The sequence below is a fragment of the Thamnophis sirtalis genome, unplaced genomic scaffold (assembly GCF_051295495.1).
Source record: "Thamnophis sirtalis isolate CommonGarterSnake01/CBP01778 unplaced genomic scaffold, rThaSir2_p1.2 scaffold_3, whole genome shotgun sequence".
NCBI classification, from domain to species: Eukaryota; Metazoa; Chordata; class Lepidosauria; order Squamata; family Natricidae; genus Thamnophis; species Thamnophis sirtalis.
In genome coordinates, this window is record NW_028261383.1 from 80955106 (window position 1) to 80968190 (window position 13085).

Below are 13085 nucleotides of genomic sequence, written 5' to 3' on the forward strand. Positions count from 1 at the left end.
CCAATTATTAAGCATATTGCTGAAACATCTACTTAGATGTTTTCTGCTGCAAAATGTGGGGAGTAATAAAGATAGTACACGTTTTAGAAGGAAACAACCATTTTTATTTTCTCTCATCACAATACCAACCAGAATTAAGTACCTTCAAAAAAACCAAAAACCAAGGTCAGATCATTTATTAAAATTACTCTCCCCCCTAAAAGCTTTAGCTAGTCTTTTAAAAGATAACTTTTTCAAGTATAGAGGTAAAAGAAAGGTGGCCACAAATTTAAATGCTTCAATTGGATTGTATAGACATACTAATTTAATGTCCTTCTGACCCTGTGAATATACCAATGAATGGCAATGGTGAAGTCATTCTAAAACATTTGGGTTATTACAAAACTTAAAAATAATTCCAAAGGCATCTTTCTCAGCACACCACATTCCAAGAACAGGATAATACTGCAGGAATCTTCCTTTACCATCTAATAATCTATCTTCCCAATACATAAAGATTTATTTCAGAATCAATATTGACATGTTATATAGTCCAATCAAGAAATACAATTGAGTGGAATTCCATTCCTCAATATTGTTTTGTGACTTAGTATTATGGATAATTGGAAAAAGGTTGGAGTCTGATTCAAGTTTCTTAACAATTTAAGTTCATCCCAGGTATTTCAGCAATAAAATCACTATTCCATCCATTTTATTAAGCCAGTTACATAACACATTCATGCCATGTACAAACAAGGTTCATTAGATTCATTTGGTGACATCTGAATTGCATGACTAACTGCAGTTGCTTCTAGTTCTTGGTCTTATATATATATATATATTTCAAACAGATGTGGGCCAAACAATACGCCATCCAGTTTTATACTCATTCTTTACAAAACTGCAAATAAAATTTTCACACCTCTATAGTGAAAAGGAGGTATGGATAGACAAAGGAATGAATAGAGCACAAGAATGCTTGCATTCATTCCATCAGTCCTGCCATGCTCCCCGTAAGAGATAAAAAAACAAATCAGATGGGTGAACATAAGCCAACAATTGCTTCAAGCTTATTCAGAAGTGCATTTCACAAACATAAAGTAATAACAGAACCTTCATTTTGGTTCCCGAAAAATAATGGCCCAATTCAGACAAACAAATCAAGTGCAAAATGAATAGTCTAATAACATAAAATATTCCATCATTTTGCTACTCCCTTTTGTATACTCATTTTTGAGGCTGACCTGTCCGTTCAATTTCCCCTGGGTTCCAAACAAAGGTAATGTGACTTAAACTTTGCAGCTTAGAACCACTGCTTGTTAAAGTATGACATGTAACTATCCAGGATATAAAAAATTATAGCCAGGTGCGCAAGGGAAAAAGAAGAATTTAAGCAGTTTATTCTTTGATAAAGCAGAATGTAATTTACTGGCCACAAATTTTAATGTCTGAATAAAGCCTTTTTTTCTTCCCCCCAAAACTGCATCCCATATTTAGAGGAAAAGACAACAAGGAATGGTTTCCTAATTTTATAAGAATGATTATGTAGCATTTGCTAGATAGCCAAGAATTTGGCAGATAGAAACTCCCAAAAGACTTAACCCAGAAATGTTAGAAACTTTATTTGGAAGGGTATTCCCATGAAATCAGTAGGATTTTTTTCCAAATAAATGTAATTAAGATCTTATACAGAAACATGTATACGTGGGCATTTGCAAGGAGATGGCAGGAGATGGCAAAATGCGTGTCATGTTGACATGCAAATGCCAACTTATGTACAAACAACAGATATTGAGATGCAAGTAGGTGGCATCTGCATAATGTATGTATGCCATAATTTTGGTTTCACTGTGGTTTGCTGCAGATACTGCTGCATATATCCCATTGAATGCTGCTAAATTTAAGTTGCACTGTTTTAAAAGCAACCTTGCAACTGCTTATACATTCAAAGTAGTAAGAAAATTAAGTACTGTCAATGCCAGAAAATGGTGAATAGATTTATACAGGAAAAATTAACTTTAACAAGATAGAGAAGAAGAGCATAAGTAAATTTCAATACTTAATCATCTTTTATTAGTAGCCCAGTGATCAGCACATTAATCCTGTAACACAGATTTCTTTCAGAAAGAATCCTATTAATTCCACAGCAGCAAATCCCCAAATTAAACTGCATCCTATTTATGATGAATATATAGAAGAGGAGAATTGAAATGAGAGCCTCCAGATCTTCTTATTCAAAACATTCTCCTGAGTGATGCACTGGTGGTATTTAGAAATCAGTGCTAATACATATACAACACAGTTAAAAATAGCAAGTTTTCTTGGTTCTGATATACTGTGAAACTGGCTACACAAAGTTCCAATCACCTTTCAGAAGAGTCTAATTTTGAAGAACATATTTAGTCAGGAGAAAAGTTGAAGACATGGTGCCTTCCTCCCCTCTCTGCAAATACAAAACACAATCTTCATGTAGAGCTAGAGAAGGGAGCTGGTCTTGACTATCTGGAAAGAAGGCAGCATCTTCCTGGGACCAAAACACTGCACTGAGATCACCACAGGCTGACATGTTGAAGGAGGAAGAAGAGCTGGCACAGTGGGAGGTAGATGGCACAGATCCTGGCAAGTGACCAGTCTGGTGGAAAGGGCCAATGAGAGAAGAGAAGATCAACGCAGACACCTGAAGTGCCAGGAACTGTTCCTGGGAGAAATGCAGGCTTTGAGCTGATATTACTCTTTTTATACCAGCTTCTTGGCTTCAAAGAAACTCTTGAGGTGTCTCATTTGCCAAACTCCAATGATTACAAGAATGAGAGTCTGGACTATGGACCACCAGAGAACCCTCTGGTTTGTGCTTTCACTGGTTTGCCGGAAACGCTCCTCTCGCCACTGAGAAAAGAGGGAAAATATTATTGAAACAACATTAAAATACAATGGGATATATTTTCATGGAGAGTTTGGGGCAAAATATAGAAAACTGTGTATATCTTCACCAATACCCTCATGACAATTTCTTTATGGTACTTCCTCCAAAGAGTTAGGCCTCTTCCCCAACTTTAGAACTTCATCTATTCATCTAGCCTAGTCTTCTAACTAGAAGAACTTCTCTAGTCAAAACTTTAACTTTCAAGGAGCCTTGCAAATGTTTCTCATTAAAGATTCCCGAGTAAACTTAGTGAAATGAGAGAACTTATCTTTTTGAGAATTCCTCACTGATTAAAGAACAAAACCAAGCGGTCAGAATAAGTGGACAATTTTCTCAATGAATAATGGTAAGAGTCGCAAGTCCCACAAAGATCTGGGTTGGGACTGTTGCCTTTTAACCTGTTCACGACAAACATGACTTAGGGTAAGCCGGGAGTTGGCCAGGTTTGCAGATTACATCAAATTATTAAGGATGATGGTGGTGGCGAAATTCAAATATGATTTGCGAGAAGACAAGACTGATCTCTTTAACTGAATAATTGGGCAACACAATAAAAATGTAAGTAAGTGTAAAACACTAAACATCTGGGCAATCCCCCCATACATTACATTTACAAAGATCCCTTTTTCTGGTTTATTACAAATTAACACAGATAAACTGAAATATAAAATAAATTGTGGCATCAGTTGTCTTGCAGAAGAGCAACAACTGTAAAAAGATCAACACCGGCTTGATGAATGAGGGTTTGTAAGAGAACCAAAATGCCAGACTAATATGGGTCCTGACCTCATCCAATAGTTAGATATTTTAAGGTCCCCTATCTCAGGAAAAATTTCCTTGCTATTTCTTGCCTAGTTCTTTAAAAGGATAAAAGTTCATGTGGCAGTTGCACATCTGGCAGGTGGAACTGCCACAGAGATATAATCCTGCCTTTCTTACCCTTTGGTAGTTTTGTTCTTTCTGGATCTGTTCTATCTGCTCCAGAAGCTGGCGAACACGCAACTGCAGCTCACTCAGCTTGTCCTTAGCTGCAATCTCAGCATAATCATTGGCATGTTCCCCAACTTGGATGTCAAGATGGACCCTCTGCAAAAAAATATTAAAAAAATAAACCTTTCGAAGTGCAAATACCAATGACAGCAAGATGCCTTAATAGCAAGCATGAGGGGGAAAATTTAACGAATACCTTACCAGCATGCCTCCTGCAAAAAGGGAAAACTTTGTGGAATTGGAGTGCAGGCAGATCTGATGCTCTCCTGGGGTGTGTGAAGTAAAGATAAATCTGCCCTCTGAGCCATACTGCCGAGACAACACCACCTGTAAATGGAACAGATATATGAGAAAGCACTTGAGAATAGTCAGACCATAAAGGTATGTATATAGGATTTCAATCTGAGAAAAAACTGAGCATTTTCTTGCAAACCTTTTCACCATATAGTAGATATTAAATGTTCTAAATGCAATCAATTATTTCAGCATAGTTCAATATTCAGGATTTCATAATATACAGGCAGTCCCTGAATTAAGAACATCTGACCAGGTCTATGCTGAAGCTCTTCCCTGCAAGGAATTTACCAACTAATATACCATTCTGTTGCAATTATACATACTTATTATACATATTTGTTATTCAGATTTCTTTCCTACAGTTTTTCAAAAGTTCATGTGAAATCATGGGTTTTGTAGGAAGACATCTGACTTAAGGACAGTCTCTAGATTTAAAGATACAACATTTGCATTTTTCATGAGCTATATTTATACAGCTATTTAATTTATGCAGCTTGTTTTCAACCGTCCCAGGATTCATTGCATGACTTCAATGCTTCGTTGGCTCAGGAAAGGACAACACAGTCTGCCAGTTTTAGTAACAGGCAGCTCTTTTGTAAGTAGGAGTTCCAACTTAGGTACAAATTCAGGTTAAACACAGAGTTAGAGAATAGAATTCATTCTTAACATAGAGACTATAATTCATTTATTAAATTATAAACATATAATATTAAGTATGGGAGGAAATCCATTATTTGAAGAATGATGTTTGAAATAATCAACTGTACTAAGCTGGTGACAATAAGGGGCAAACAGCATGAAACTTTTGTATAGTTTTACATATTGTATAATCTTATTAGGGGAAATATGGAATTTGTTTTCTTTTACTTCTTAATGAATTTGTTACGTAACTCAGGTTATTTCACTTATTTCTGTTATTATGTACCATATATACTTGTGTATTCTAATAAAAAAATAAAATTAAAAACAGAATGAAGGACCACAAATGTCATCCTTTTATTTTTCATTCCAGATTAGTTTGCCCTGTTTTCCAAAATGGAAAGGGCAACTGATTTTTTTAAACCACTCTGAAAGGAATGTTTTTTTGATGTGAGTAGAAAGGTGGCCCGATTCGTTTAACTTTCTGACGATACAGAACAGTAAACTGCCTAAGAATAGCAGTGGCAAAGTATAGATGTGAGAACGAATCTGGACATGAAAGCATGTGTTGGTTTTACATATGGTACAGTCACAAATTCCCAGGCACGATATGCACACCTGTGTTTACACCCACGCAATCCATTACTAGGAAGCATTTGGTTCTGTGTTTCTTGAGTCTCTGGCGTCGAGTGCAGAGTTTCTCCCAATGTTCCGCCAGAGCCCCAGAGGGAAGTATGTACCCGAGAACCTCACTCAGATCATCTACTTAAATGTACCTTTTCATCGGGGTCCTTCACTTCCACAAACATGCCCAGGCCGGGAGTAGCGGGAAGGTACTCTTCTCGCTGCTTATCGTACAACTGCGTCCGGTAATTCCCTGCGTGGCAGAGGGGGGAAGTTGGCTCCGTCCGTTCATTTCCAAAGCCCTCCACCACGTCCTACCCACACGCATCCCCGAACCCACCACACGCCTCGGCACATGGAAGTCCCCCCCCCAACTCCTTCCCCAATACGATCAGTCCTCCCCCGCGCACCGATGACCATGGTCTCGTCCGGGATCTCCTCGATGAAGCATTTGCGTTCCGTTTCGCCCAAGTGGAAGTAAAGGCCCCACGCACGGGGGGCGAGCCCGGCCGCCACCACCACCAGCAGCAGCAGGAGCACCCTCGACCGACCACCGGGAGCCGCCATGATGCCGCGCTTGCGTCCTGCCTCCGCTTTCGAGCCACGTAATCGCTACACAGCAGAGGGCAGGCCCCGCGTCGCCGAAAGGCCGAAAGACTACAACTCCCAAGGAAGCGAGGGGCGGGTGTGTGTGGAAGCCTGGAGCACGGATTGGAGCGCTTTCTCCCTCTCCTAGCCGGCGGAAGCGCCGCTATCTTCAATAGTTGCTACAGTAGGTTGAAAGCGAAGGGGTAGCAGAGAACCCGAAACATTCATGTTCGTAGACCAGCACCCTCAGCGGTTCTCTCCCCTGGGCCTGTCCGATATATAAGAAGAGCCCAGTACTATCTTAATATTGCAGAATTGCTTTCTACTGACTTGTCCTCGACTTACGACCAGAATTCAGCCCCAAATTATTTGTTAAATGAAACATTTGTTGAGTTTTGCCTCATTTTACCACCTTTCTTGCCACGGTTATTAAGTGAATCACTGCAGTTGATAAGTTAGCAGCCTGGTTATTAAGTGAGTCTGGCTTCCCCATTGACTTTGCTTATCAGGTCACAAAAGGGGATCACATGAACCTGAGACACTGATACAGTCATAAATATGACTCAGTTGACAAGCGTCTGAATTTTGATGACCACAAGGATGCTGCAACGGTTGTAACTGAAATAACAGTTATAAGTGACTTTTTTCAGCGCTGTTGTAACTGGGAAATACACCCCAAAGGACAGTGCCAAAAACCTCACAGCAACCTCAGAAAACAGTGCCAAGAGACTCCAGCCAGCCCTTCCCCCTTTAAGAAAACCAAGAAGACCAGCTGAAAGAAAAACTCAGAGCAACCTGCTAAATGCTGTTGCAAATGTAACAAAGCTGACCACTTAAGTAGAGCCATTAAGAGGAAACAAGCTAAAATAAACTCCCTTTTTCCTGTCCAACAGGATTAAACCCCAAGGACCTGAAAAACTAAAGATCTGGGACCAAGATTAAAAGGAAAAACAAACCCAGGGCAATCAGTAACCCATCAAAACCCATCAAGCTGCAGGAACTTCAAAGAGGAATTAAGCATAAAAGGTTCAGATTCACATTCTCAAATTGCTTGCAAGCCAAGAACGCTCCAGCTGTGTCACTTTTTGCTTCTTGCCTTCCTACATTAAAAGAATTCCATTTTCTGGCAGCTGGCTTTTGCATCCATTTCTTCTCAGTATCTGTGTCCCAGCTGGGAACGAACTGGGAAAATTTCTTCCAACGTAACTTTGAATGGTCACTAAATGAGCTGTTGCAAGTCGACTACCTGTGCCAGCTACAAAATGTGATTATTTTGGGTCTTGTGAAGATGAAAAAGAAATGTATTTCATTGCATTTATTTCATGTAGTTGAATCAGTTTTGACTCCTGGTACTACCCCAACTAGTCCATATAGTTTTTTTTGACAAAGGTTTCCTATGTGGTTTGCCATTACCTTTTTCCTAGGGTCCAGATCGTGACTGGCCCAAGATCAACCATCTGGTTTTATGCTTAAGGCAGGACCAATAATATTAACAGCCGTACTGCAACTCTGAAAATAGTTCATGTGAAAAATATTTTTTTAAAAAACCCTGAATTGCTCCATTATTCACACTTTTTGATCCCTAAAACTTCCCCAGCATGGAATTAGGTCCTTGCTCCTCCCCAATCTATTAGTACCAAATGCAGCCCATCCACCATTCATTATTAAGCATAAAATTAAGACAAACCACCAGGATAAATTTTCCATTTTATTTCACATTGTCTTTCTTCAATTTATCATCTTCCATATGCACACATAACAATGTGGCTATGATACACTTCAATTCTGCCATTAGAATCAACTTTAGATGTTTAATAAATGGGGCAAATAGTCCATATTGTCTAGAAAAAATCAAGCCCCCGCTCTCTCAAGCCAATGCAGTCACAGATATCACATTTCATGGATGCCAGTTGTTTTGGTGCAAGTCAGTTGCACTCCCAGCGAAACAGAAATAGCTGGTATTAAAAAAAGGTTTCGGAATAAGTGAAACTATGAAATACATTCAGTTCAAAAAAATAATTTTCTTGAATTAAGTTTATAGGCCACAGCAAGAAAACCACCCTCCGCATAGCTGAACTACCAAAATACTCTTAAGAGTAACTTTGGAAATACTATCTGAAGTGCAAAACATGCCTCTCAGAGAAGAAGCAACATTTTCTAAGTTTGAACCATACTGTTATTTGCCTGTTTTCCATAAAAAGATTTTATAGAAGGACTGAAGTTTCCATACAGCTTTCAAAATGGCAGGCTCCCAAGTACAGTACAATTTATACTCCAGATTGTGTGGCACAATTGCTTATTGTTGCCAAGAAAAAAAAGGGATATGAAAATATTCCATACATTTCTCTGAAACAGCCTTTTAGAAACCAGAGTCTATACAATTCTCCCTCCCCTTGTAAAAAAAACATCCCCAGCTGCCCCAAATTTCTGCCTTACACCTTAGTAAAACCGCTTGTTCCGCTCCTGGCGTTTCTGGAAAACCACAGCCCCCACCACAGCACATACAATGATGCCAAGTAGAGAACATAGTAATAGTAAGAACACTTTCCAGCCTGTCAAGGGCCCACTACGAAAGTTTCCTGTTGGATCATCTACATTATCTGAAGAGAGAAAAAATAGAAAGCTGAGTTATAGTACATATTACATCCTTCTGCTACATAAAGAATAATTTAATATAGATTAGCAAAATTCTGGATTAGGCAGATTACATAGAATAGCTGACTCTCCAGAGGTTGTGAAAACCCTCCCAAATTTCTTTGCAGAACAGCTAATAATCATTCGCTGGGTAATGAGGAGAAATAAACTGAAACAGAATTTTAAACTTTGCTCTTTAAGATTCTGGTCCAGCTGAGACACTATGGTGAGCCCTTTAACTGCTTCAACGCAGCATACATAATTGCAGACAAAAGTATAGGCATTCCTGGTCAAATTATATGTTTAAATAAATCTAAGTAAACAGATACTGGTTCTATTGTACCAATGTCTATATGGTAAAAGTTAAACAGAATATCTCCTTGCAAATCTGAATGCATATTTACTATTTATGAATAGTTTTCAAAAATTCAATATAAGAAAACCTAAATATGGCAAGTGCAGACGTTTGACAGAGGTTTCTCTTGTATGCCACCTAAACTCAGTGTTTACGTTGGATATCAGTATAAATCCAATAAATATATAACTAGTTTATAGTTATTTGATCACCTGGTACCTAAACCAAAAAGATTGCCTTTATTAGTCTATAGCTTCAAAAGTGAAGTACTTTTAGGAAAGTAATGCTTGCTGCTCTCCCATTTGCTTCATTGAACATTCAGGGTAGAAGCATTATGAAATCACCTTTGGGTGATTTGAAAAGACTGACGCTGGGCTCAATCTTTGTCCAGTCAATGTTTTCGTCCTCTGGGGAATGTTCCACCATCAACTGAAATAGCTTCATTGAAATAATATCATGATTATCTGGAAAAGAAACCAAGTTATATTCACTGTACAGCTAATTAAAATTAAATGACAGAAGATCTTACTTCTTATTTTAAAAACTTCTCCTAAGTTTTCAGCAATACAGGCAACTGACAAGTAGTAAATACTACCGTGTTTTCCCAAAAATAAGACAGGGTCTTATTTTCTTTTGACCCTTGAAGTAGCTTGGCTTTATTTTCGGGGTGGTCTTATTATTTTTGAAGTGCAGGAGGCAGCAAGTGTGGTCACCTTATGGCTGGTGCTGTGTTGCAATATTTTTGGGGAGAGCTTATTTTTGGGGAAGGGCTTATTTTAGCACGTGTTCAAAAGTCCGATTGGGCTTATTATCCGGGAAGGTCTTATTTTCAGGGAAACAGGGTAATTCAGGAGATAATTCCTTGATTTACAACCATTTGTTCAGTTACATCAGCACTGAAAAAACTGATTTACAACTGGTCCTTGCATTTACAACCATTGCAGTATCCCTGTGGTTATATAATCAAAATTCAGGCACTGGTATGTGTTTACTATGGTTGCAGTGTCCTGAGATCATGTGATCACCATTTATGATCTTCCTGTGTAACTTCTGACAAGCAAAATCAGTAGGGGAAGGCGGATTCCCTTAACTCTTAGCTGATTCGCCTAACATCTGTAGTGATTAATTTAACAATATGGCTAAACATTCAATAAAACCGGTGCAACTACCATACTTTACAATCCACTTGCTTAACTCCGTAAATTCTAGTCCTAATTGTGTTTGTAAATCATGGATTACCTGTATCTTGTGCACTTTACCAAATGCTGTCTCTACTTTATGTGAAATAACACATGCATATAACACAGTCACTTTAACTACTAGCAGGCATTTCTCACCAGATAGATCTCCTGTACCAGCAGAAGCCCCAAAGAAATAACCAGTGGGTAATCGGACTCCTGCAACATCAAAGCAGTTTTTCCATTCATTTTTATCCTCCACATCAGTCATCACCTGCAACATAAAAGTCATCTTCCACATTAAGGACAACTGTGTTTTCACATTTCTCAAGACAGTTGGGAAATCCTATGGAAATGTAATAGAACATCAATTCTGGAATATATAAATTGGTAAACTCAAAACTATGTTATCAGGATTATTATGTTCATGTTCACTTTTTACATTTCATTGACTAGAGCTGTAGCAAACATAATGCAACTTATTCATTCTAAGTTAGTATGGAACCTCCATGGACATTCATCCGTTGTTTGTGTAATGTGGAAGAATGTCATGTAATTCATGTGCATGTGGCATCCAGCACCCACCATCAGGCTTACCGTCAGACGCCCCCGAGAATATCGGACAGCCAAAAAGGTGTCGTGGTTCTGATTACGAATGTCAGCTGTGCACCCTGCCAGCTCCGTCCAGCGACCATCTTTACTATGGTCATAGGTCAGGGATCCATTGTTAACCATGGCAGAAATGTAAGGAAACACACGCTGCAGAATAAAATGAATGTGAATCAAACTTGTCTCTGTGATGCTCAAAACTCATAACCTAAATATTTTGAAATCTGTATGCATACAGAATCTCTACTTATATGGGATTGATCCTGCAGGAAAAGCAAAACCCAGTGTTAGTCTTCAAACAGAAGCTATTATCATTTACCTCAGTAGTTTCCTCATTGGGATAGGTATCCAGGAAAACGGCCAATCCATGAAATTTGTCTTTACTGCCAAATACAGGTCCTGGGGTGGGGTGGGTGGTGGTGGTGATAAAACAGAAAAATATGAGTAAGGGGTCCATGTGCTTTTAAGAGCTAAATTAAACCTATCTTCAAATAGAACACTGATAAATTTAAACATTTTACATGAAGTCATTTTGGAGTAGATGGCATATAAATATGTATAATGAACAAACAAATAATGCTTACTAGCCAGATCAAATGCTACCCATGTAACAAAGCCATTCCAATGGAAGATTCTGGAGATCATCAGCTAACATTCCATCAGTGGATAACCTATTATTTCATGGCATAAGACCAGGTTATTTGTGGGACTGCGTTTCCCTGATTGTTTCTATTTTTCCCATTAGATCTGGACAGAGAAGTATGTTGCAGGTCCCATTAATTTAAAGAATGTTTCATCTTGAGGGACCTACAAAGTAGACCTTTGTGGTTACTGCCTCTGCCCTACAGAAAACTATTTCCCCTGAGATGAGAATGACTTTGACTCTTCCAGCCTTTCAGAAGGCCCTTAAGACATTGATATATTTATGGGGACGATGGTTAAAATGCTAGCTGTTACGTGCCTATTGTTTCAACTAGAATATGTTCTGCCAGGCTGATTGCAACAACTGGAAAAAAAATCTATTAACTTGTATTAAAAATCCCAAACCCACGACAGTGGGATATATTCCAAATTATTAGGCAGATCACAGTACCTGCAGTAAGGCGGTCCTGAGTGTACCACAGGGCAAAACCATCTCCATGGAGATTCTTCTTCCCTGCCCCATGAACTTTAAAATGGACATGAAGCTCCCAATCCTTCAGAAAACAGGGCTAGAAAAGAAAATAGAACACCCCCAAACAGCTTTTCAGGAAATCCAACATGGAAAGCATGCAGGCTGCAAATCAGTGTCTCACCCCATCCTTTCCATGTAGAAATAACACTCACCACCCGGTTCCAGATAGAACCTTCTTTGCTGCGCTCATCAGGGGTCAGTCGAACATACTGGCTAGTCAACATTGTACTCCCTTGAAAATCCCAGAGAGGCATTGAACTGGAGCCAACCCCTAAAACAGAGGATACTACAGAAATAATGAACTGCGGAGTACATTATTATTATGTTATTAGGGGACATTTGATGTTACAAGCGAGCCATAGGCAGGTAACAGGTTATCTGAACTAGGTTTAATTTTCTCAGAAGTGGGAATTGTGTCATTTGCACTTCTTCTTCTGCTACTACTCTGTGGAGGTCAGAAATGGAATCTTATTTATTGCCAACCGGATTTTCTTCTTAACTGGTGAAATTCATACACTTCTTAAATACATAAAACAGTGTCACCTACTATTCATAATCATCATCATCATTATTATTAATGGGTAAATCTGCTTAGGGCAAAAAGGTTTGTGAAGTTTTACGGGCTAGGTATCCCCAAGAAGATGTGTGTGAACGGGCAGCGGCGCCCCCAAGAGCCTTTCGGTTTTCCTCCCCCTTCACGAAGTGGCAAAACCAAGCCCAGCCCTTGGATCCACACAGGCGAGCCTTTGATACAGGAGAGGTCGGCCACCAACGGGCTCAAGCGTGAGCGCGGGAGAGGAGGGAGCAGACGGACGGGTCAGCAGGGTGGCAGCCCTGCCCTCCCCACGCACCCTGATAAGGCTTGATAAGCGAGTGTTCCCGTTTTAGATGCTCGTTGTTGCCATCTGTGAGCTCCGCGGCTCCTGGAGGCGCGGTCCCGGCCAAGAGGAGCGGAAGAAACAGCAGGGGTGACAGCACCATGCTGGTCGCCAACCCCCGCAGGCACCAACTCCCGGACGCTCTACCCTCCTATTTCCCTCTGCGCGGCTTCCTCCTTCCGATTGACCCTTAGCCCGGATGTAAAGTCGACGCCCG

The 13085-nt window shown here is 39.6% G+C and overlaps 2 protein-coding genes across 2 annotated transcripts; both read right to left on the reverse strand.

The window, feature by feature from the left end:
* Window positions 1-81: 81 nt before the first annotated feature.
* TMED9 (transmembrane p24 trafficking protein 9) lies at window positions 82-6053 on the reverse strand. The gene is made up of 5 exons (XM_087709309.1): window positions 5863-6053; window positions 5605-5705; window positions 4094-4219; window positions 3842-3988; window positions 82-2865 (listed from the first exon to the last, which is right to left on the reverse strand). The coding sequence occupies exons 1-5, from the start codon at window positions 6017-6019 to the stop codon at window positions 2716-2718; spliced, it is 681 nt and encodes a 226-aa protein (XP_087565435.1). The 5' UTR covers window positions 6020-6053; the 3' UTR covers window positions 82-2715.
* Window positions 6054-7735: 1682 nt separating this feature from the next.
* LMAN2 (lectin, mannose binding 2) lies at window positions 7736-13076 on the reverse strand. Its single transcript, XM_014067341.2, has 8 exons — window positions 12842-13076; window positions 12143-12261; window positions 11910-12027; window positions 11136-11215; window positions 10805-10966; window positions 10367-10481; window positions 9374-9493; window positions 7736-8640 (listed from the first exon to the last, which is right to left on the reverse strand). Exons 1-8 carry the CDS (start codon window positions 12969-12971, stop codon window positions 8480-8482), a joined length of 1005 nt encoding a protein of 334 aa, XP_013922816.1. The 5' UTR covers window positions 12972-13076; the 3' UTR covers window positions 7736-8479.
* Window positions 13077-13085: the final 9 nt, after the last annotated feature.